This window comes from Engraulis encrasicolus, chromosome 10, assembly GCF_034702125.1.
Source record: "Engraulis encrasicolus isolate BLACKSEA-1 chromosome 10, IST_EnEncr_1.0, whole genome shotgun sequence".
NCBI classification, from domain to species: Eukaryota; Metazoa; Chordata; class Actinopteri; order Clupeiformes; family Engraulidae; genus Engraulis; species Engraulis encrasicolus.
Window position 1 is genome coordinate 43,399,143 of NC_085866.1, and position 25,000 is coordinate 43,424,142.

At 45.3% G+C, this 25,000-nt stretch overlaps 2 protein-coding genes across 2 annotated transcripts in view; one reads left to right on the forward strand and one right to left on the reverse strand.

Moving 5' to 3' along the window:
* Nucleotides 1-12,414, forward strand: part of arhgef19 (Rho guanine nucleotide exchange factor (GEF) 19) — a 35,729-nt gene extending 23,315 nt beyond the window's left edge. The window contains exons 2-16 of the mRNA XM_063207646.1: nucleotides 1,851-2,595; nucleotides 3,024-3,647; nucleotides 4,075-4,207; nucleotides 4,359-4,444; nucleotides 4,719-4,960; nucleotides 6,211-6,371; nucleotides 7,750-7,902; nucleotides 8,472-8,601; nucleotides 9,430-9,504; nucleotides 9,654-9,743; nucleotides 9,982-10,145; nucleotides 10,748-10,906; nucleotides 11,171-11,250; nucleotides 11,712-11,816; nucleotides 12,165-12,414. Of these exons, the coding sequence (XP_063063716.1) occupies nucleotides 1,872-2,595; nucleotides 3,024-3,647; nucleotides 4,075-4,207; nucleotides 4,359-4,444; nucleotides 4,719-4,960; nucleotides 6,211-6,371; nucleotides 7,750-7,902; nucleotides 8,472-8,601; nucleotides 9,430-9,504; nucleotides 9,654-9,743; nucleotides 9,982-10,145; nucleotides 10,748-10,906; nucleotides 11,171-11,250; nucleotides 11,712-11,816; nucleotides 12,165-12,322 (3,084 nt within the window). The 5' untranslated portion in view covers nucleotides 1,851-1,871 and the 3' untranslated portion in view covers nucleotides 12,323-12,414. The remainder of the gene's footprint in view (nucleotides 1-1,850; nucleotides 2,596-3,023; nucleotides 3,648-4,074; nucleotides 4,208-4,358; nucleotides 4,445-4,718; nucleotides 4,961-6,210; nucleotides 6,372-7,749; nucleotides 7,903-8,471; nucleotides 8,602-9,429; nucleotides 9,505-9,653; nucleotides 9,744-9,981; nucleotides 10,146-10,747; nucleotides 10,907-11,170; nucleotides 11,251-11,711; nucleotides 11,817-12,164) is intronic.
* Nucleotides 12,415-15,578: 3,164 nt separating this feature from the next.
* LOC134456266 (uncharacterized) overlaps nucleotides 15,579-25,000 on the reverse strand; it is a 14,017-nt gene continuing 4,595 nt past the window's right edge. Inside the window, exons 2-12 of the mRNA XM_063207647.1 lie at nucleotides 23,498-23,639; nucleotides 23,099-23,161; nucleotides 22,782-22,925; nucleotides 21,994-22,080; nucleotides 21,417-21,495; nucleotides 20,579-20,715; nucleotides 20,168-20,314; nucleotides 19,030-19,116; nucleotides 18,283-18,358; nucleotides 16,532-16,608; nucleotides 15,579-16,317 (exon numbers count right to left, since the gene is read on the reverse strand). Of these exons, the coding sequence (XP_063063717.1) occupies nucleotides 16,246-16,317; nucleotides 16,532-16,608; nucleotides 18,283-18,358; nucleotides 19,030-19,116; nucleotides 20,168-20,314; nucleotides 20,579-20,715; nucleotides 21,417-21,495; nucleotides 21,994-22,080; nucleotides 22,782-22,925; nucleotides 23,099-23,161; nucleotides 23,498-23,639 (1,111 nt within the window). The 3' untranslated portion in view covers nucleotides 15,579-16,245. The remainder of the gene's footprint in view (nucleotides 16,318-16,531; nucleotides 16,609-18,282; nucleotides 18,359-19,029; nucleotides 19,117-20,167; nucleotides 20,315-20,578; nucleotides 20,716-21,416; nucleotides 21,496-21,993; nucleotides 22,081-22,781; nucleotides 22,926-23,098; nucleotides 23,162-23,497; nucleotides 23,640-25,000) is intronic.

Consider the following 25,000-nt stretch of genomic DNA (forward strand, 5'->3'; position numbering starts at 1 on the left):
CCTACCTGGAGAGAAGAGAAGAGGGTGTGGAGAAGATGATGTGGGGCTGGAGTTGAGGCTGGAGAGGGAAACGTGAAGGTTGAGACAGAGGGGTGCACAAATTTGTGTGGAGATGATCGGAGGGCGTGGGGTTTGGGGGCGAAGGTGGAGATTGAGACAGGGGCAGGTAGCCAGGCAGGCAGCACCCACAGTAGCTGCTGAAGATGAGGTGCCTACGTGGGTGTGGAAGCTGGAGTTGAAGCTTTAGAGGTGAAGATGAAGGTAGAGTTGGGCAGGGAGAGGGGAAGGGGCAGTGCCCAACTTGCAGCGAAGGTGCCTAAGTGGGTGTTGGGCTGGAGAGGAAGTTTGAGAGGTGAAGATGAAGGTACAGGGGAGAGGGTAGGGGGTAGTGGGGGGGGGGGGGGTTTAAACTTGGACCACAAGTTGTCAGGCTGCCAATCAGAGGGATTTCCTGAAAGCACAGCAGACTGGACAGACGATGTGACTGCCACCGTGAGCTACTTATTAAGTTTGCCATTGGACAAAGAGCTTTGATAAACTTAGTGTGGGCAAAAGATCTTGATATCTTGAAGCGGGTCGAAGTTCTCAACTCTTAAAAAGTCAACAGAGATGATAAGGCGCTTACAAAAAACCCTGATGTACTGTGTCATAATGAATAGAGTGAGCATTCATTCATGTGACCTCTGTGTAATATTTGAACTACACCAGGAAAGAAATCTAATCTTGAGGGAAGCTGTGGGAAAAGATAAAATATACTGTAAAGAGCAAAGAAAGAAGTGAAACACTACAAACAAAAAATACAACTGTGCACAAAGAAATAAAGATAGTGAGAGATAGGATACGATATTCTACCTAAAGCTACTGTGCAAAACTTTTCCTTTCAGTTTTTTCCCTTCATACCTAAACATTATTTGGATAACGTGTAAAGATAAAACACAAAGACCAAAAGAAAGAAAATGTAGAACACTAAAACAACTGTAGGTCATGGTGCCTAGAAGTACAAAACTGATCTTTTCAGGTTTTTATGCGAAAAAGGATTACCTAATCTAAAATCAAGCTGTGGGAAGGATGACATGTAAAGAAAGGAGTTGAGCATTACCAACCCAAAAAAAATGTCCACAGAGAAAGCTGAAGTACACATAAGGTACAATGTTGTACCTCCAGGTACAGGAGTGTTCCTTTGAGTTGTGTGCACCTAAAAGGGTAAATAGATATCCTTTATGAGACCGTATCATAGCCTACCTTACAGTGTATGTGATTTAAAAAGAACAGTTACATATGTAATCATACTGTACATTTACACATAGACATTGTTCAGCAAGACAAACTGTCCTAGCAACAGTTGCAAACAGTTGTAAAAGAATGACCTGTATTAAAGGAAGACACACATACAGTATCAGCTGAAAAAAGAACATTTGAAAGTAAAATGAAAGGTTTAAGTTGGTTCATGTTGCTGACATCAGTTGACGTTAGTGGTCTATTTTTGGGCTTAATTCTGTTTATGTTAACCAGCAGCACTAATGTCATTTACTGTCAGACAAACTTGCTGTCAACGAAGTACTTGCAGCCATCTAAGACAAGCAAAACACGGATCTTGTGCTCAAACTAGATTTTGTTAGATTTATTTATTTAGCCTTTGGAGTTTCCTCTACTCTGCTTGTGTGGGGTCACACGTCTGTCTGTCCTTCCTCCACACCTCTCTGCTCTCTGCATCTGCTCTCTTCTCTCTCTCTCTCTCTCTCTCTCTCTCTCTCTCTCTCTCTCTCTCTCTCTCTCTCTCTCTCTCTCTCTCTCTCTCTCTCTCTCTCTCTCTCTCTCTCTCTCTCTCCCTTCCCTATCCTCACGTGTAGCTCCTATGCAGCCTCTCAGCCATGCTCCCTGGGTATGGATTCTCCACTCTGCCTGACTTCCAGCCTCACCTCCACGCCTTCCATTGCCGCCGAGGAGACAGCCCCGACATGTGGATGCCGGGCCCTGGCGACACTGACACCCCCCCACCGCCGCCGCGGCCCTCATCCCTGAGTGACTCTCGCGACGCCCGGCCTCCCTTGCTGCGGCAGCACCAGCACATTGCCGTGTGCCAACAGGAGACGCTGGCCTTCCTCGACCTCCCCGACGACGACACGGACACCGATGGCTTCCTGTCCTCTCTGGACAGGGACGACACGACCGGTCGCCTCACCGCGGTCGCCTGCTCGACCAAACAGCAGTGCCAAAAAAAGGACCCCAAAAAGGACCCCAAAAACGGGGTGGCCCTTTCCCGCAAGAGCAGCAGCGGCAGCAGCAGTGGCAGCGATGCCGCCACGGACACGGAACCCAACCACGAGGGCTCGGATTCGGGCCTGGACGTCCGCAACAGCCACTCCGAGTCGCTTCCGCCAGACGCCGAGAGCCCCGTGCTTGACTTTCTGCGGAAACGCACGTCCCTTTTCCTGCCCCTGACGCCTTATCCCGGCGTTGGGGACCCATTCGAACCCCTGCAGCAGCAGCAGCAGGAGGCTGGCTCGCCATCCTCCCCGACGGGGTCGGAGGGCCTGGACCTGTGGCGACCTCACAGGCGCACGTCTCAGAATACCGTGAAGGAGAAGTCCATACGTAAGTCACTTCCCGTCAGGCACTTCACAGCACGCCTCTGACAAATGGCCACCACATTTCACTGCTGGACGCTACAACCATAAACACAGAGGGAGCCTGGGTGGGTGAAAGGGTGTGTGTGTGTGTGTATACATGTGTGTGATCGTGTGTGTGTTGTGTGTGTTGTGTAGGTGTGTGTGTGTGTGTTTGTGTGTGCGTGCGTGCGTGCGTGCGTGCGTGCGTGCGTGCGTGTGTGTGTGTGCATGTGTGTATGTGTGTGTGTGTGTGTTAAGTTTACACAGAGAATGACATCGTGCTTGTAAGTGTGTGAGTGAAAGGAAGAAAGAAAGAAAACGAAACAAACATGTAGACAAAAAAAACAGAACAAGAAAGAAAAAAGCAAACAGCAGCTTAAAGACCTCTGAATAACTTCTTGTCTGTGGTCACAGGGCGCAAGATGCGCGTGTACTCCCGGGACAGCCTGAGCGACCCCGAGTCCCTGGGCAGCCCGGGGCTGGAGTGTGACTACCTCTTCCCCGGCTCCTTCGAGTCCTTCCTGGAGCAGGAGCTGGGCACGGTGGGCTCGACCCTCTGCTCCCGACCCCTCTCCGGCATCTCCTCCACCTCCAACGTCTCCAGCGGCGGAGCTCCCACGCCGCCCCCTCCTCCGCTCGCCTCCTCCTCACACCTCTCCGCCTCCTCCACGGATTTCCCTGAGGAGGAAGACCCATTCGCCCAGAGGGAGGAGGGTCGTCGGGATTCTGTGTACCACAGAGAGACTCTGTTGATCCCTGAAGAAGGACTGGGTGGTGTTGATTGTGTTGGTGGCGCTGGCAGAGGTGGTGGGGGAGGAGGAGGACGTGGTTCCCACCTGCTCCAGGCTCGTGCCCAGACGGCATCGTCGACGGCCACTGTGGCGGACCCCGAGCGCAGGCGCTTCTCGGCCTCAGAGCTCATCTCCCGACTCCAGCTGTCACAGAGGAAGAGCTTTGCACTGAAGCTGGGGAAGTCGCTGTCGGCCCGCGTGGCCTCGCGGGAACGTCAGGCCTCCGGGGGCCACCTCAGCCCAGACTGTAAGTTTGATACTATTACCAAACAGCTAGCGGATTCTTCAGTGTTAGCTACTTCGTTCCTGACTTTAAAGCAAATGAACTCTATGTGTGTCTCAATAATGTAGTTTTTGTCTTCACCTCAGTGCTAGTGATCTCAATGGTTTAACTGTTGCCTGTAGCCACCCATTTTCTATCCATTTTAAATGTGTCAGATATGCCTCAAATATAACATGTTAGCTAATGTCATCCTGGGGTCTCTCACTGTGTTAGAAGGAGAAGCGTAGGGAGGGCACCTCTCTTTCCCACAGGCAGAACTGGCACTCGGTGACTTAAACGCGACACTGCAGTGTGACATTTCCAGCCTTCTCTCTTTTTTCTCTTGTAATGCCCTTTTTACAACCCCTCGGCCTCTCTCTTTCTCTGCAACTCTCTCTGCCTCTGTTTACAGATAAACCCAACTCCAAACACCGCTTCTCTGGGGGGTCTACAGACGGTGGGGCTCACAGCCCTGTGGCCTCCATTGCTCCACTGCCCTCTGCTGACTGGAGTCAGCCATTGCAGCGACGGTGCGGCAAGCTCAGGTAATGGCAACCATCTTGTTAATATTCACCATTCACTCTGCCTCATTGGCATGCATATTGCACATGTTTACGTAAGCCTAGGCAGAGATTATTGAAATATTTTTTCATAAAGTAATTACAGTATTTTCAATGAGTTTTTCCATCCTGACAGTATGAGGAAAGACTCCATTGAGGAGGATGGAGATGTCTCTGCCTATGTGCGCAGTTCCCACCGCCTCTCTCGATTCCTGCCAAGCTGTGAGTCTACAGTGCATGGAATCATACTAACCAATACTGAAATAACAACTAACTTAAATGATTTGTTAGTCATTAATACCTTCCTAATACCGTTTAATGATGTTTCCAGATACAACTGAATTTCTCCTCTTTGTTTTATCACTGTCTTCTTGCGTCAATTATTGTCTTTTTCTCATTCTGTTGTCCCTTTTCAATTCTCCTCTATCACTCTCTTCCATGTCTCACCTTTCCTCTGGTGTTCTTCCTCCCCTCTTCCTCCTCCTCTCTCTTCCAGCCATCCTGTACCAGGAGTACAGCGACGTGGCCATCAACCGGGAGATCCAGCGGCAACAGGGGGCGGAGTTTGGCTCCGAGGAGTACCGCCTGGGAGACACGCCCTCTCCCAGGAACCTATCGCCGTCCAGCTCCTTCCGTTCGTCCAGGGGCTCCGCCTTCTCGCTGTGGCAGGACATCCCAGACGTGCGCACCAGCGATGAGCTGGACCACTTCAGCAATGAGGAGCGCAAACTACAGGAGGTGAATGTGAAGCCTGCTCTTTTATTTGAATTTCTTGCCATTATTGGACAGGACAGTACCGCTGACAGCTTTGGCCGGGCCCAGGACAAAAAGTCGCCTGAAAGGGCCCCCTAACCCAATACATACAATGTAATGAGGATCCAATTCTGGGCCCCCTCTTTCCCGGGACAACTGTGCCCTTTGCACCCTCCCTGTCAGCACCCCTGATGGGAGGATACAGGAAAGTAATGGGAGAGACACAGGGGAGGATCGAGAAACTACCTCGGACCGGATTCGAACCCGGGTCTCTGGCGTAACAGTTAGTGGCCTAGCCAGTTTAGCCAGGGCCTTGAACCTGCTCTTATGAAATTATCTGCTTTGTCAAACCTACGGACATATAGCCCTAACCCCCAACTCTAACACCCCTAACTCTAACTCTTGTCTTTGACCCTGACCCTAACCCTAACCCTAAACCCTAACCCTAAACCTAACTGTAGGGACAGACAGCAGGCGTTGAAAGAGCTAAAACGCTGCAGAGTCCCGCCTGAAAAGCAGAGATCAGGGGTGATGAACATGGCGTAAGATCCAACCTGAAGCGTTCCATCAGGGAGAGTGACCAACTGAAGCTTGTGTTTTTAAAAAAAGAAAACATTTCGTTTGCAGCTTTTGCTTGCTTTCCACATGTTCAACGCCTGCTGTCTGTCCCTAACGCTAAGACTATTACAATGAATTGTGTATCATTTAGAATGACTTTTGTCCCATACAATGTAAAATTGATAACCAGAGGAGCTGTTGTACCAAAAAGAAAGTGCTATGTCTGTTGAAAAAAAAATAGTGCAGGAAGGATGTGTAGTAGTAGGACGGAAGGATGTCTAGTAGAACCAGAACAATTATATTGTCACTATAGGGTGGTATGGTGTTACAAGCAGGATGCACTCTCGAAGAGGTGAGTAAAAATAGAAGATGTGTGAAAAAGTACCCTAGTGACATGTGCTCTCTGCGGAAACCAAACAGAGAGGTGTCTCCAGAGTAGTAGCCTTGTATATAAACCAAGGGTCATGCCAGTGCTGGTGGTGACCCTGTCAGAGAACAACACTAACGTCACTGTATGCAGCAATACATACAGCTGCTGACGTGAATTCGTAGTGAAACCTTTCTATATCTACGTATGTACAGCATATCTCTTCATGTATGGTTCTTTACTGGCCTACTCTCCAGCCTTGATGTCCTGAAATTGTTTTCTGCGGTCGATGCGGCTGGTTGTTTTGCAGGCCAAGTTTGAGCTGGTGACGTCCGAGGCCTCCTACATCCGCAGCCTGAACATAGCCGTAGACCACTTCATGATGTCTCAGGAGCTGACTGAGTGTCTGGGCACGCAGGACAGGCAGTGGCTCTTCTCCAAACTCCCGGAGGTCAGGGGTGTCAGTGAAAGGTACCACACATTAACCCCTTAACGCAGAGCCTCTGATATATAACCTTAGGTATTGTCACCAAAATAGTAATGAAACCAACATGGCAAGTCTCAATTGGTTACCTAAGACTCCCCGCATTGCCATAGCAATATTGTTATGATGTAGTTTTAGGCGAAGAGTGAATTTGCCTGTCGATGGGCCCATCACCATTAAGAGGCTACAAAACACCTTACTTCCTTCTAGTAGTGTCTGACCAGGTTGTGCCCTGTAGTTGCAGCTCCTGTCCTCACTGCCTCAGTTTGAGATCAATAGTAAATTATTAATATATTTCTCTAACACCAGGGCTGTAAATTCACCATCAGATTACATTTGACACTCTTAATCGACACTCTTAGACTCATACTCTAGACAACTTACTGTTTATTTGGAGTACAGTTCTTGGAGCAGCGTGGGGTTAGATGCCTTGCTCATGGGTACGGTACTTTACCCGCATTGTCCCAACTGGTATGGAATTCCAACACCCCCATCACGCAACTGCTGCTCCAGATGAGAGTGGAATGTGTTGTTCTTTTTTCTTAAAGCAATTGGCTTGAGTGCATTTTCACCTGCCTTCCATCTCTCAGTACCTATAAACCCTTGCTTACCTTTCACCTTCTGTATCTTCATCTCTACCCACCTCCATGTGACCTATAAACACCGCCTCTCTAACCATTAGGTCACATCTGTCTTGCCTGATGCATCAGACGGTTTGCGTTTGCACTTTGTGGAAACTGTCTGACATCACAGCTTTAGAGTGGGTTTGCTTCACTTTAAGATCATCATTTAAAAAAAAAAATGAAATGTGTGTAACTACTGAACCACAAATGGAAATACTACTTGCTGGTATTCAGAATGGTTAACTAGCTGCATCATCTGACCTGATTGCTGGAGTAAAATTAAATTAATTGGAGGCACTACAGTAGGTTTGCCTGGTTACCACCAGACCTAATCACAAGATCGAAACGATTGTGTAGAACTAAAGGCAGTATGGGAGTTCCCAGGCTAACAGTAGGTGGGGACAGCCCATCATTTGTAGAATTTGTTTTCTCAAAGCTGTTAACTTCCCAAAAAAAGAGGGCTTTTTTGCACTTATTTTTGACAGGACAGTGAAGATGAGACAGGAAACGAGCAGGGAGAGAGAGAGAGACAGGGAAGGATGGGCCAATGGCCCGGGCTGGAATCGGACCCTGGTCACTGCCATAGTAACCCAATGCCCTGCCATTAGGCCACGGCAGGGCCTGCAGCTGTTGACTAACTCTCTCCCCTCTACAGTGTGTTTGCCTTTCACCCAGCGTTGTCCCTGAGTCTGATCACACCTCTTCGTGGTCTATGAGCGTCTCTTCCTCTGTCAACCCTCAGGTTCCTGCATGACCTGGAGCAGCGGTTGGAGGGGGACATTCTGCGCTTTGACGTTTGCGACATTGTTCTGGATCACAGCGCTGCACTGCAGAGGGTCTACCTTCCCTACGTGACCAACCAGGCCTATCAAGAACAGACCTACCAACGACTACTGTGAGCCAGCAAGCTTTTCTTTTCAGTAGTGTGTCAGTCAGTTCTACTCAGTCAAATTTCACTGGACGTGTTCAGTTTTGTGTGTAAAGTCTGGTGCCAGGAGAAACTAGGACGGAATCTGGGCGTGTGGTTACACACGTGTCTGGCTGCGTGTATGTGCTTGTGCTTGCTTGTGTGTGTGTGTGTGTGTGTGTGTGTGTGTGTGTCTGTGTGTGTGTGTGTGTGTGTGTGTGTGTGTGTGTGTGTGTGTGTGTGTGTGTCTGTGTCTGTGTCTGTGTCTGTGTCTGTGTCTGTGTCTGAGTCTGAGTCTGAGTCTGAGTCTGAGTCTGAGTCTGAGTCTGAGTCTGTGTCTGTGTCTGTGTCTGTGTCTGTGTCTGTGTGTGTGTGTGTGTGTGTGTGTGTGTGTTTTACGGACACATCTAACTACAGAAAATACTCTATCATTTATTCTGCACAATTATCTGTCTCACTATGAATTTGTGGTTCAGTCAGTCTAATCTTTCTGAGCAATCTTTGTTCATCTACAGTACTGTAAGACACCTCCTCCTCCTCCTTCTTGTGCCCTGCAGGCAGGAGAACCCGCGCTTCCCTGCCATCCTGGCGCGCCTGGAAGAGGATCCCATCTGCCAACGCCTGCCCCTCACCTCCTTCCTCATCCTGCCCTTTCAGCGCATCACCCGTCTCAAGATGCTAGTAGAGGTAGGCAGAGCCCTGAATTAAATAGAATAGAATAGAATAGAATAGAATAGAATAGAATAGAATAGAATAGAATGGAATATAATAGAGTAGATTAGAGTAGAGTAGAATAGAATAGAATAGAATAGAATAGAATAAAATAGAATAGAATGGAATAGACTTTATTGTCATGCCAGCATGAAAATTGCCTTTGGACTTTTTTCATCCCCAGCCAAAAATGGAGAGCAGATGTTCATCTCACTAGCCAAACACACTCACTAATGGGTCAAAGCGACTAGTAAGAGAGTCTTTTCTACCAGTCAAACAAAAATTTCATCAGCATTTGGCCGGTTGGATGGTGTTAATTTGGAGCCCTGGACATAACATATGTCTTTCTGGTCCGTGGTGTGACAAGGGGCTAAGATTATTTTTGTTTTGGTCAGACAGTAGCTCTGTATGAAGGTCATTTGAAAGGGGGTTAAATGGCAAATAAATGTATTCCCAAAAACACTTCCGCACCTATGTGAAAAAATAGACATTTGTATGTTATAGGCCTACATGTTCTCATCAAGTTTTTCAATAAATTCAAATTGAGGGATACAAGTTCTCGCACTGTGCAACATATTTACCTCCATAGCTCTGCCCTATCCTCTGACTCTCTCATTAAATGATAACGGCAAAGACGATTTGAGTTGCATTGAGAATGTTCCAGAATTTCCATACTCCCTACATAATTTGTCATTACGGGGTTACTGAAGGTTTTGTTTACAGCACAGCTTAGCGATTTACTTGGCTTATTCTTTTCATGTCTCGGTGCAGAAATAATGTATTCTGTTTGTGCGTGTGCTTCAGAATATTCTTAAGAGGACAACGCCGGGCTCGCGAGATGAGGACACAGCCACAAAGGCCTTTAACGAGTTGAAAAGGGTACGACTGCCAATCTTGCTTGCCTGTTTTTGGCTATGTTCATGTTCATTTATAAACTTTCAAAGATAATATCTAGGGTGATACAGAAATTGAAATGGAAAAGTATTGTGCATGCAAAAAATTTAAATTCTCTCTATCTCTGGTCTCAGCTGATAAAGGAATGCAACTCCAGCGTGCAGTCCATGAAGAGGATGGAGGAACTCATTCATCTCAATAAGAAAATTCACTTCGAGGGCAAGGTGAATCATTAGCAAGTCCCAACTAATACAAAGTTTTCAGGCTATATGCCGACTGGAGATTTATGTTCTGTAGAGGGTACAGGATGCCAGATGTTGAAAGATTTTGTGGAACAGCATTGAAGATTTATCGCTACGTAATGGTTGAGAGCTGTGAAACTTTGTATTTTGCATGCATTGCATTCTCTCTCTTTAGTCTACACCTACGTATATAAACCATTCTTTCTATTTTTTTTTCTAGATTTTTCCTCTGATCTCTCAGTCCCGCTGGCTGGTGAAACATGGTGAACTGCTGGAAGTGGACACGCAGACCATGAGCATATCCGGGTCAAAGTTCAAGCTCCCCACCCGTCTCGTCTACCTGCACCTCTTCAATGACTGCCTTTTACTCTCCCGGAAGAAGGAGTGAGCAGGGAAATATGAAGGGGAGGGACTGATTATTGAGTGTAAAATCTCTCAATGGGCTCGTGAGATGGGCTTCACTTCAATATGTTCCTTTAGCCGTTTCCTCCGTCCCCCAGCTTGTTTCTTCGGTTCTCGCCCCTCATCCCATGTTGGAAGCAAAGAAGGAATTGAAGGACAGTGAAGTCATTAAATGCCACAGTCAGGCCTGCCTCTACTGAATGTCATCACATCTCCCTCCTCTTTCCTGATCAAATCACCTCTTATGCCTCTGTTCCATTGCCGGTTTTCTGGTAGGCCTACAGCTCGACACAGCGCAACTCGGCCAACACATTTTGCTTTACGATTGAGCTTTGTCTTGCCTATTCGAAACGCAAAAAGTGGCGTCCAAGTCACGCTTTGTTTCTACCAGAAAAATGGCAGTGGAAAAGAGATGTCCTTGATGACATTGAGCTTGAGGCTTGAGGACAAAGGAAATTACCAGAGGAACGAATTGAAAGGCATCCACAAAGTCTCACACGCTCTCTGATAGACTCAGTGACAAACACGGTGACGGTGGTGCTTTGTGCTTTTTGTTTTTGTGTCTTCATGTCTGTCTGTCACAGCACATGGAAGTTTATGGTGTTTGTCCACGCGAAGATCGGGGAGCTGAAGGTGAAGGACCTGAGCCAGAAGCTGCAGGGCATCACCGGCTTCCTCTTCTACCTGCAGCTGTGCGACGGACAGCAGCTTAAGCACCAGATACTGCTCAAGTCCCACACGGAGTGAGTGACACAGAGGCGCACAAGGAGAGAGAGAGAGAGAGAGAGAGAGAGAGAGAGAGAGCAGGAGTGAAAGACAGAAATCAGTTTCTAAATATAAAAACAATTAGCATCTTGTCCTTTCCTCACACACAGTATAGTGATTGACAGATGCACAGAGAAACTCGGAGAAAGACAGAAAGACAGAAAGAAAGAAAGAAAAACGTTGAAAGTAGAAACTCCACTTTAATGCGACACCCTATCTTTTCCTCCCACTGCATACTGTAGGAGCAACAAACAGAGGTGGATCTCGGCCATGGTCCCTTGTGAATCAAAGACTTCCCTCGAGATGGCCATTGAGAATGATGGTGAGCCTTTAATATGTGATAAGGGGACATTGAATCACTCCAGAACACTGCACCTACCACACATCCACAATTATAAATTGACCTTTTGAACTTTTGTATAGATAAATATTTCATAATCCAATAATACAAATCAATGTTTTTCAACTATTGTGCCGTGGGAAATTATAAAATGACTGGAACATTAGGAAACATTTTGAGTTGGCAGAGCGCATTGAGATTTTTCATTGAAAATTTTGGCTGAAAAAAAGACAGAAAACCAATGAACTATACAACATGAGATATGTGAAATGCTTCAACATGTGAAGACCTTGACTTTGTTAACCTCTTACTGCAGCAGGGGTCGCCGGCGACCCTATTCACTTGCTGAAAATGCTTAACTACATCATAACAACATTGCTGTGACATTACAGAGAGCCATAGTGCTGCGCTAAGGGGTTAACCCTCTTGTCTCCCATCAATAGACATTGCTCAGGTTCAGTGTATAAAGAGCTACCAGGCTCAAGAACACGATGAATTGACACTGGAAAAGGCTGACATCCTTCAAGCCAAGACCATGACAAGTGATGGTGAGAATAACTGAATACTGAAAATTGAGATGTGTCACTGTTATTACTGTGTTGTAAGGTATATACTGATGTTGCATAACTTTTGTGGTGATATTTTTGGAGTATGTTAAGACTTAAAACATATGTCAATAAAAATGCAAACAACATGTCCCCATTAGAACAGCCAGATCTCAGAAAAGGCTGAACATAAAATGTTCCTTCTTCAGGTACTGACAAGTCAAGGGTAGCGTGATCAATATAACGGCATATTGAAATTGGTTGGAATTCTCCTGAAAAGAAAGGCTTTGAATTTTTTTGAATTTGTTTTTGTTTTACTTTTGAGTGACTGGCTGTTGTTATGGTTTGCAGGCTGGGTGGAGGGCATCCGGCTATCGGACGGTGAACGGGGCTGGTTCCCCAAGAGCTACGTGGAAGAAATCACCAATCGCAGTGCTCGCTTGCGCAACCTGCGAGAGAACATACGTATCAAGAGTGTCACACAGAAACTTCAGGAGGATGTTGTGTGACGGAGGCCCTTCTTCTGCGTAAAGAACAGACACATGCCTTTCTACTGCGCTGTTCCTCTGTCACCCTCCTCTTCAGTCTCTATATGACTGGCTTCCCAAGAATACACACACACACACACACACACACACACACACACACACACACACACACACACACACACACACACACACACACACACACACACACACACACACACACACACACACACACACACACACACACACACATGACATGGATACATTCGGATGGATATGCAGAAGTGAACAAAGACAGACGAACAAAACACAAACACACACACACACACACCCGAGGTATCATAAAAACACGTGTCCAAGGCCTAGACAACAAGACATCAACAAGAGAGACACCAAAACAACCAGTGGACTCCGAGAGAGAGAGAGAGAGAGAGAGAGAGAGAGAGAGAGAGAGAGAGAGAGAGAGAGAGAGAAAGAGAGAGAGAGGCCTCTCAGTCTTCAGTGGGGTCCACAACTTCCTGCAGTAGCTCAAGCGAAACCATGGAGACCAAGTTCAACGCTTCTGCATGAATGCCACCGTGCAGTAGGACTGCTAAATATCTCGCTGTTGTCGCTTAGCTATGTGTATACCTTTGAGGGGCCCAGACAGAGTGTAGCATTTGGAGCTGAGGTGCTTTTGTATGTCAGGTCTTCTCTTTACAGGATCTTTGGTGCTCTTATTTTCTCTCTTGTGAGGGAGGGTTGGAGGGAAGGAGGAAGGAGTAGAAGACTCTTAAGCCTTTGTTATTGACACACCATGCCGCTGTAGCTTTTGATTTCTTTTTTTACGTTATGTTAAACAAAATCGAATCATTAAGGACTTTGTGTAGCTTTAGGGGATTGCGGTATGCAGAGCGCACTTTTATTTTGGTACTTATGGCAGATGTTGCATGGCTACCTACGCCTGTGCCTGTCCACCGGCGCTTGCTTGTGCTTTCCTCGGCCATGGTGCTGTGCCTTCCACACTCAACTCATTGTAAAAGAAACAAAACAAACACACAGTCTTACGCCATGCCTAAAATGTTCCTTCATTCACTATATAGGCTGTGAGTTGAACTTTTTGTTCCATACATACAGGACCTTTTTTCAGTATTAATTCAACACCAAGAGAGTAAGAGCAAATGGAGGAGTGTTCACTTTAAGGTAGCACTTTCTTTGATGTGGTCTATGTACAGTGCATCAGGGTGTCATGGAACTGGTGTAAGAATGACATGACACCTAACAGGAACTTTGTCAACTGGAAATTGAACGGAATGTTAAGTTGACATTGAGTGTCATGACATTCCAAAAAAAAAACGAATGGCATTATGAGAACAGTCATAAACATCAATTAATGTTCCTGGCATGGGTCATGCCATGCGTAGTATGGTTACATGGCACCCTTATTTGGACGACACCAAAGACTTGTGCTGTGTGTGTCTCATATCACGCAGTTGTGCACTTCGGGCACTATGTTTTCAGTGCGTAGGGCGCCCACACTGAACATTTTAGTAAATTCAGTGCACTGAAAGTGCCCGAATGCTGCCCTTACAACTGTCAAAAGCTCAGTGCGGCCGCCATGTTGTTAACGAAATGGAAAACCATGGCGTGCAGTTCAGTAGAAGAGTTTGGTCATGGGTCTCTGGAATGTTGCTGAGACACCAACCTTTTAATGCCAAGTCATGTATTCCATGCAATATAGTTGCCATTTGGGGTGAAGGAAATGTAAATACAAGCACGAGATGCTGTGTAATGTTAACAATAGCCAACAGATATTTTGGCGAACTAATGCTTGCTTGCCCATCACTTCCAGTGAGTGCACAGTGTCCAAACATTTCCACAACACTATGCATTACAGACCTCAGTGCACTGTGTGCAGTATGCAATTACCTTCAGTGCACTGACATGAGTGTGCGATATGAGACACAGCATAGGACGCTATGAGTGTTGTAAGTGTAAATGCAAACTGGACTCTGTATGTGTTAAATTACCATTGCAAAATGTACAATGCGTTATACAGTGAATGAACATTTCAGATTTGGCCTTAGTCTATCTTGTTCGACTCAAGCCTTCAAAGCAAAAGGGCATCTAGATTCACCTTTTGCCTGAGGTGGTAGACGAGACCAAGACGAGACTATTATTGGACAGAATGAAACTGAACATGAAAGCCACAGACCTGTTAAGGAAATGACCACTTTTAAGATGCTTCCGCATGTCGTGCCAAAGACTCAAGGCCACCTCAGACATGTTAAGGTACGACGTCACATGGTTTGCATTGTGTCCAAATGTTTTGAGACGAATTCACATTCCGACAGCACATTTTCTTATTTCAACAACATTATTGTTAATTTAACATGTTGCTTTTGCACCATGGATGTTTGTAAATGTTCCCAAGGATGCTTCTTCTCATCATTTCAGATGAGTTTCTTTAAAGTCTGTAGATGTACTTACATAATAGATTATAGTGATTATGTTGCAGGTCAAATTATTATACCCATTATTTATGAATAAAAACAAGTTTCAACCGTGGCAAGCCAATGTTTTTGGAGCTTTGATGAGGGAATGAAGCACTAAATGGTTGATTGCTGAACGTGGTCCGTACTTTTCTGAATATGATGAATTCTCGAAGCTAGAAGCTGTGCAAATGTAATAATAATAAGGCTTACCTACTCTACAGTAAATACTGATACCTAAAATATAGTGGATGGATGCAGCATTACGTATAAAAATAAAAATGTATGATAAAAGCATCTGCCAATGTAATGCAATGTCAAGACAGACCAGGTGAAAGCTTTACTCTAAACCTGTTACTGTATAATGCTTGATACTTAGAGTTGCCACCTCTGTCTGACAAAAAAAACCTTGACATGTTGACAATGCCGTCGAGCAACATGGTTCTCTTCAATCACTGTCCAGTCCCCCCCACCCATGATTCTCTTCATTCCCTGTCCAGTCCCCCCCCCCCCCCCCCACCCCCCACCTTGAAACCTCATTAAAATCCGGGACAGGTGGCAACCCTATTGATACTACTATTCATTTTGTTTTGGTGTCTTTGTCTTTGGTGCCATTTCGAAACACACCCTATCAATATATTATTTTCAAGCATTCCTGCTGAGCTAACATCCAGCTACTACAAACGCAACATAGCCCTCCCATAAACCCCACTCTGTGTGAGAGTGAGCCTGGTGGTAACCGCGGCTCCGAATACTTCCATTCCAACCACATCAACCGCCCAGAGGCACAAGAGCAAATGGGTCTGAGGTGAATTGCAACACTTTTATTGTGACAAATAGAGTTGAAGTCACAGGAGCTGCCTGCTGGCAAGGACCTTCTAGCAGTAATAAATCAGCAGGGGTGGTATAGACTTCAGACTATGTCGCTGTGGTGAAAAAGAGATATAAAAAAAATTCACCCTGCTGTGGTGGCCAAGGAATGCAGCCGCTAATTAAAGTAATTCATCACATCACTCATCATGACTTATATACCCGCTCTGTGGTTTTATACACAGTGCAGCTTCTTTTGTGTGTGTGCTTTTTTTGCCTGTATAGAGTGTCCTTGAGTGCCCCCTGTGGTGGGGAGGCGTAAGATTACGGCACTTACAGTACAGCCCCATATTGTTCTACATGTGCTTATTATCAAAGTCCGGACTGGGACTCTTCAAGAACATAGTCAAACTGTATGTACACAAGACAATTCCATCTGTATTCAAGCATCCTTCTAAAGAGCAGCAGTAAATTTGTAATATCAAAAATACAATATCACATATGTAGAGGCCATGTAACCTCACTGGAAAAGAACTAAGTTCTACTGAAAGTGCTAAACATTTGTACAACGATGACGGAGAACGCCAGGAGTCCATTGCTGTCTTTGTGCGATCAGTTGATCACAGACAGACAATATTGTCCACTCATGGAGTAAGATTCTCCTTTTCAGCTTCTGCGCTTCTTTGGAATCAGAGGTGGTGCAGGGTGGCTGGCGATGGAGTGTATCTCCTTTTCAGGCTGTGAGGAGATAAACATAGGATTTCCTTATGGTATTTTCACTAGACAGCATGGAAAGATCTCACCATACAACAATGATCGACAAAGGTACACTGTAGGTCAAAGCACACTGTCAAAACACACCACAGTCCAGCTCTCTATTTTACAGCAGACTGGTTCTACCGTATGCACATGATAATGCATTAATAAAGACACCGTTAGGCTCCTACTGTACCTGCTGCAGCTGGAACATCCAGGTCTGGTAATCCTCAGGGTACGTACAGAAGACATACAGAGGCTCCATCAGCTCACCTGAAAAGAAAATGGGGGTGGCGAGAGAGTTCATTTTGTTATTAGATGGGGATTGCCAACATTACCTAACAAGCCAATGGAATGTTGAGAACATCTTAAGTTATTAACCTCAAAAGGCTAAAAGTAGGCTCACTGTGCTATCTACAAAGATGGTAGTTTGAGCTTAACAGCAAAATTATACCCCTCCCACCTGTGCATCCTGGAACCTGCTGGTTGGCTGGAGTAATATACGGTATGCCTGTGCACAAATACCACTTTGACTTTGAGCGTACTATAGTGACCCAGTGCAATATAGGTGATCCACAAATTCAAAGGATAACCTATATTTATTTTCAACCCCCAAACTGTATGTTATCTACTGTATATGCTGCACTGATACAACACAATGAATATCACGAGATATCATATTAAAATGTATACAGAGTTCAGAGTACTGCTTGCACTGCACTGTTGTAAGAAATATTTCCCTAAACAAAACAATTTTCTTGCGAAACTGCTTGTCTACAGTGCTTTGTGGAAGCCCTTTTCTGCTGACTTCCTTTTCAGCCAAAACACATAGCCCTTACTCAGCTATTGTAACCAAATAGTAAAGAAACATCCTCATATTTTTTTGGAAAAGGACATAAAGGTGTTCATATATTATCCTGTCATTTAGATTCCAAATTCCAAAAAAAACTCAGGCCTGTTTGGAAGAATCTAGTAGGCCTAAACATAGGACACAATAGGCGTTCACTCGTCCATATACAACCCTGCTGTGCCGTGTTATGACGTGTCGAGCTGAGAGGTGCTGTTAAACCAGCCTGCTTTGTGTTTCCATTACAAACTGTGTTCCTCAGAGTATGGTTGGAGTTACATTTTTTGGCTAGTTGACTTACCATAAGGTCGACAGATATCTCACCTACCGATGTAGGCTATAAATAGTTTCAGCAACATCGTACTTGGATACTACAATGTTGACTTCTGCCTTCGATTTTAATATCAAAGTAATACAGTGTCAAACTAAAGAGCATTCCAAGAGAGTTGCTCTGGTGGCCACCATGATTATTTTTTGATTCACCGGTGAGGACGAACTGAAGCGGATTCTAGATAGTAGGCAGCGAAAGACCTGCTCAGCTCGCTTCAGCCGGCCGAGTTGAGGTGTGTCGTGCCTAATAGCAAGAAGTGCCAGCCAAGCCGTGCTGTACCGGCTAGAAAATGGGCAGTGGAAAAGAGCCTAATGACAGTTGAGAAAATACCAGCCTGTTGGTGTGAAATTAACACTATAGTATAGGTCAATGTATGTAAGATGGTGTTATGCAGTACCATTTCGTAACCAAGGAAGACACGCCAAATGTCATGTGTTTACTTTGTTATCATTAGTAGGAACAGAGGCTGATGATCCAGCTTTCTCAGTGCATAGTGGTTTGTGACTCATGGGGCAATAACTACGATAATAGACCACAAGGAGGAACTGTAACAGTGGAAATTTTTCAGGGCACGAAAGCAGTTAGAGGTAGGAGATACTCCCACAAAAAGAGGAAGCCTTCTACCGTACAGGTGGTATTTTGATGCCATCGATCTCGCCTGCAGAAGGGTATAGCTTGCGCTCTACTACATGCAAAAGACTGTCTGTCAGTCTTTTTGAATAATTCCGACAGGGCAGACGTCTCAGCATGTGGCTTTCTCAATGCTCACCTGTCAGCTGAAACTCCAGTCTCCCACTCAACGGCGACCGATCCACGGCCTGGATGCTTCTCCTTGGTAACCTCCCCTGGAGAAACAAATGGAAATGATAGACCCTGAGTGTATACGGTACCTTAGTATACGAAAAAGCATTTATGCCTCACCTGTGAAAAGAAGCATTGTGGTGGGATGGTAGTTCTATGTTCATGATACCACAGTCATTGAGGTATAACCCCCACCCACCTAACAGCGTCTGGGATTGAGCTGGCCACCCTCGGGCTACAAGATCGATAAATCGCTTGCCCATGACAAAACCCTTACTACAGTACACCATTAAGTTTGGATCCTTTTACCACACAATTGCACATGCATTGTCAATCGCTAAATGAATGTGGTTATGTGCACAAAGGACCAACGTCCATTGGGAGGCTTTGCAACACAAGCAGTTGGATTCTGTCGAGCATTCATCTTAAATTCCACCATAGGATGACAGTAATCCTCTTGATAATCAGTTTGATGTCTATGCAACAAAACATCGGGGGCCAAATCTTTAACGTTCTCTTGTAAGCCCTGTCACTTGAACACTACGGGGCAAGTGTAGACCAAGGTATAGGTTTACAAACCCTCTCCTGTAGCAATGTTTATGAATAGCAGCATAATAGTCCGTTAGCGACACCAGGCTGAGGTCAGAGGTTCAGAAGACACATTGAAATCGTAAGGCATCTTGACACGTCTCCTTTCCCAGCCAGATTGGCTTACCTCGTATTTCACGCGGACGCGCTGCTTGTCGACAGAGAGAATGAGGACGTCCATTGGAAAGAGGACAAGGAGACGCTCCTGAGGCCCCTGCAATCGTCAAGTGTTAGATGGAAGAAAAGCTGATGTTACACAGAATGATACTGACAAGTGCAAGTAGATAATAAATCAACTACTGTAAGTTGAAATTTAAAGAGTCAAATCAATATTACCAATAAGTGTTTTTTTAAAGGTGCTGTGTAGGATGGTGGCAGAGGAAATATTTCACCTATGCTACTCATTGAAACCGTGCGGTCTATTGCCAAATTCAATCTTTTCATGATTATTATTTTCACTAAATAATAAAGTAATGTTTACTAGTATGACCAAAGTATAGTAAGTTTTGCAACTAAAAATGTCTATTTCTGGAAATTCAAAATGGTGGACCATGGCGAAGATCCTGCTTTTCATGTATGAAAAGTCAAATTTTTCCAATCATTATGAATACCTGGAATTTGATGGTGGTGGTAAATATTCATGAAAAGGGTAACATCTCTGAATGGCATTATGAATTCTGAAAATAAACTAGCAAAAATATTACACAGTGCTCCTTTAAGCCAACAAAAGGACTGAGTTTCCAATCTGTTGTTGAAATAAGATACATTTCTGTGACCATAGTGTGACTGAAGTGAGAAAAAAAACACTTAATCTAGGCAAATTGCTGCCATGATGCCGTATGATAGTTTGGGTTGGCAGGATGTTTCACACTGAACTGGCTGCTGTATGTCTGCTCTGCTGTCTGTGTCACGTCTCCTGTTCTAAATGTCTATGTCTGTGAATCCACGTCATATCCAACTGCCCAACAGGGATGTTGGAGTTATCTACTACTACCCCTGCAACATTAGGGCAACTCTGGCAACAACATGGCTGCTTTCCATGGGGGTGCAGGGGGGGTGGGGGCCAGGGAAGCTGACAAGGGGGGGCAAAGGGGTCAGTTGTCCCAGGCCAAGGAAGAGATGGGGCCCAGAGTTGGGTTTTCCTTGCATTGTATGTATTGGATGGGGGGCCCTTTCAGATGACTTTGCCCTGGGCTCAGCAAAAGCTGTCAGCGGCCCTGGTGGGGCACTCATGGTCACACAGTGATGCCAGCTTGTCACCTCACCTGCTTCTGAGAGTTGGTGATGTGCACCAGGGACAGGTACAGTGGCAGGCCCATGTGCTGGATCGATGTGCCCTCCCACTGCCAGATGGGCGCGCGAAGCAGATACCTCTTCAGCTCCTCTCTCTTCCAGGTCTCGTCGCACGGCAGCTGCAGCCACAACAACAACAACAGCACAGGAAACAAACAAAAGACAGCAACCTAATTTTAATGTTCCGACGACGAAGACATAGCAGCTGTTGCTGAATTTATGCACAAGCTACCGGTATTTAGAAATTCTTCTCGAACAAGAAGCATATCACCTGACACGTTGCACAAAGTAGCGTATCTAACAAGCCTGGTAAGGTGAGCTAAATAATCTTTGCCGTTTTATAGGAAGTGAAAGGGACATCCAGCTGCCATCTTTTTATGTACCAAATATGCCAGTGCGCTGTGCGAAGGGCTCAGCTGTTGCCTGAGAGATTTGTATCTTCTGTCCTCAATGTTGTCCATCCAATTCTTCCTGTCGCCAGCACTGGCACAGACAAAGATCTTGGAGTCCACCATGGGGCCTGGAAAATAAAGTAAAGTAATATAAAATAACTCTAGTGAACTGACCACTCAAAATAATGACATTCAGTTGACAACTTTAGCAGTGTTATTCAATTCAACACTTGGAGCAGGGATGTCAAACTCAGGCCTGGGGGCCAAATCTGGCACACGGAGTCATTTTATTTGGCCCGCGAGATCATTTTAAATGTGGATTACAGTTGGCCCACCATACACTATACATGTATAGCCGAGCGTATTAAAGACTTGAACATGAAATTTAGTGTATCACAGGAATATGAGTGGGCCCAGGCCATGCCAGTGGAACAGCTCACAGTCAAATGCAATAGCATATGTGCAGGCACATTTTAAATATGATGGGAACCGGTTTGTGAAATTTGAATGAGTATTAAGCGTGTGGTTATGCACAATTTTAGTCAGTTAAGAAATAAAAAGAAATGAGTTTGGCCCACAACTTTGCCCCATATTTTGATTTTGGCCCTTGGTCAATTTGAGTTTGACACCCCTGACTTAGAGAGTGGGTACAAGTATTCTCTCAAAGAGTGTTGATCATCTCCATTTAGCAGTGTTACAATATATATTACAAATAATTATGATAATATTATACAATAAGTAAAGAGTCACCTTCACTACTCTTGTAGAGCATATTTGGTTCTATTCTCTAAGTGGACGCCTCAACATTTACAGTCGCTTTTAGACTCACCGCTGATCTCAAACATGTATGGTGAGCTGGGGTCCTGGGAGATGACACGCACATCCACAGCTGACAGAGGGAGGATGCCCTGTAGAATAAAATATTACAACTCTACTGTAAATAAACACAAACTGACAGCTTAAATGTTAAATTACAAGGTGAATGTTATTACTTAGTACATTTATTTTACTTCCACTATACCCCTTGCTTGTTGCCAAAGGAACATTAATACTGTGTGTGCGTGCGTGCGTGCGTGCGTGCGTGCGTGCGTGCTTGCTTGCTTGCATGCGTGCGTCCAGGGTGTGACTTGTTGAAAAACCGGGAGGTGGGATACTCTTCAGATTTTAAGCAAAATGATATTAAACTGGGAATAAAACTATGCAAGATATGGATATAAAATACAGAAGGGATATCTCCCCCACCCCCGCCCTGTGTGCACGTGTGCATGTGTACGTGCATGCGTGCGTGCAAGGATGTATTTGTATTCTTGAGAAGCCAGTCATTTAGAGCCTGAGGAGGAGGGTAACAGAGGAACAATGCAGTAGAGGAGCATGTGTGTGTGTTTTACCAGATGACTGCCGCTCACCTCGTATATGAAGTCGTGGCGAGTGTGGTCCAGAGCTAAGATCAGGAGGTGGAAGGAGAAGAGCACAAGGTATCTCTCGCCCATAGCCTGCAGGAGTGGACAACTTGTCATTATTTACATGAAAGTGTGTGTGTGTGTGTGTGTATGTGTGTATGTGTGTGTGTGTGTGTGTGTGTGTGTGTGTGTGTGTGTGTGTGTGTGTGTGTGTGTGTGTGTGTGTGTGTGTGTGTGTGTGTGTGTGTGTGTGTGTGTGTGTGTGTGTGTGTGTGTGTGTGTGTGTGTGTGTGTGCTACACCAATCTACCTTCATGAGGCCACTGCTATTGGAGCACACACACATAATGGGGCCCTTGCTCCATGAAGGGCCCACATTCTGGACCCCACATGCTTTGACCCCTTTTGCTGAGGTAGGAAGGGGGGAAGGGGGGAAGGTTGGGCTGTGTGTGTGTGTGTGTGTGTGTGTGTGTGTGTGTGTGTGTGTGTGTGTGTGTGTGTGTGTGTGTGTGTGTGTGTGTGTGTGTGTGTGTGTGTGTGTGTGTGTGTGTGTGTGTGTGTGTGTGTGTGTGTGTGTGTGTTTGTGTTTTATGTGTGTGCATCTGTTTATCCCCAAACACGTCATTTCTCCACTGGTGACACCTTTGTGTGTGTACAGTATGTGTGTGTGTGCGCGCCTTTCTATGCGTTGGTCAGCATGCATGTGTAGGATATGGGTCAGGGTCCACATAGTTACTGCATGCTTGTGGTCATAGGTCCGTGTGTGCGTGTGTGTGTCCATAGTGTATACTCTACCTTGGTGTGTGTGTTGTGAAGCGTCACCACTGACGAATAGATGATGTCTCCATACGTGTGCGCGGCTCGCCCTTCCCATTCCCTGATTGGCTGTGTGTATAGTCTGTGATGCACATCCTCCTTGCTCCACCCCCACAACACAGCCTGTAACAGGAAGTTCATATGAAAACCATTTCCGGTTCCACAGGCCTGTTTCACACCTCAACAGCGCAGTTAAATAAAAATAAGTCAAGCACAGATAATAGACACTTGAACCCTCTCTACATGGTTCAAAGACAGTGTATATAGGCACGTTTAAAGTGTCCTTTTGCACATACCTGGGGATCTTGGTGGATCTGTATGTCATGGCAGGATATTTGTCTTTCAACAGGTTTGGGTTCCTGAAAATAAAATGTACAGATGATTATAAAACTCATCCCGTCATTGTGCAGAAAAAACAAATAGTTGAGGGGAAGAAAACAATCAAGACAAGATGATATATGTAGACATTACCGTCTAGTAACTACACTGTGAATTTTGTAGTGTTAATTTCAAACACAGTTGTTAATTTAACACAGTGAGTGTTAAATCTGTCTCCATATCAGGTAGCTAGATTAACAGCACAGAATTTGTGGTTTATTGTTATGAAAAAAAGGGAAAAAAAAACACAAATTTCTGTGATATTCTATGGAATAAATGGCAACAGTCACGTCTATCAGCTCTTGCTGGCTTCTTACCTCGTGCATGAGGTGTTTGACAGAAGGGCAGCGAACCGGTGGTGGTGGCGGTGGCGGTAGACCTGAGCCATTGCGTACTGAGTGTCTTTTCTTGTCCGAACCATTATGCACCGACTGTCTGTTCTCGGCTAAACTCCAGACCCTGAAGAACGAGAGAAATGAAACTTGTCTTGTGTAAAATGTCCTTTCATTTCTTAAGACTTAATACATTGTACGCAAAGTACCCACTTGTAATTAGGTCTGAGAAGCGAGTAAAGAAGTAAAGTAGTTCAAATAGCAAGCAAACGGAGCATAACCAAACAGCCACTAACAAACAGGTTATTTAGTTGCCTGTCTGGTTAGCTGCCCATTTCCACATTTCCAGAGTTCTGCAGTAATTAGGAAGAGTATTACACTGACAGTAATGAGGCCCACAGTGACTTGTTTTTCCTCAGAATTTGTGAAATATTCACCACAAAACTAACTGTGGGTGGGTGGACAGATTTACATTTTCGGTGCCCAACTTGCAGCAGGCTGCCTTTTTGAACCAGTGTTGTACAGAGTATTTCATCATGTTACAACTTGAGTTTGTGCCTGCAGTCTGTCTCCAATGACAGCGAGCAACCACCAAACATGGTGGTCTGTTAGCATGTCTGTTAGCATAAGTAGCAAAACAAAACACTAGGCCACACAAGCTGATTATGTTGACAAGGTGCCTGTGTGAACCACAACATGGTTGAAAGAATCTTAGTGGTCTCCAAAACAATGTCATGCGATCATATTTTCAACTTTTTTTATTTATACAGGACAGTGAAGAGCAGAACAGGAAGCGAGTGGGAGAGAGAGGAGGATCGGAAAATGACCCTGGGTTGGGGAATCGAACTTGGGTCACCCGCATAGAGGTTCAGTGCCCATCCGATAAAGCCACGGCTGGGCCTATATTTTCCTATTTTCAATTTCTTTTTTTCTAGTGAGGTGAAGGTTACACCTCATTCATGCTGTCTCCATGTAACAGCATGTGATATTACTTTCTTGCATGGCACCTTATAAGCTTAGGGTTAGGTATGTAGGCTACGGTGTAAGTAGTACACAACATTACGTTACATGCACACAGGGACGGCATGTTTCCTTAACGTCTCCGTGAGCAGTGCCGAGAGGTTCAGAGTCCGAGAGGTTCGCGGGCTGCCTTGCACACTGCACAGTCAACGTTCACGTTCTATCCGCGGGCAGCAGCCATTCATTTTCAATGGAGCCCGCACATTGAACGCGGACGTCCGCGCAGGAAAATAGGATTCTAACAGTTTCGGACTGATAACAGATACGTCATCTGTGGACGTACTGTGGATGTCCACGCCGTTGGTGTGAATGCAGCGTGACATGTTGATACATGAAGAAGATGCATTAACAGGTTAGTGCATTAGCCTCGCGAGCCATCCTACGTACTTCCGCCAAAGGATTGGCTCCACTACTGTAGTCTGGCCGTGCTTCTCTGTGGAGTGCTTGCAGCAGTAGAATTTTGATTGC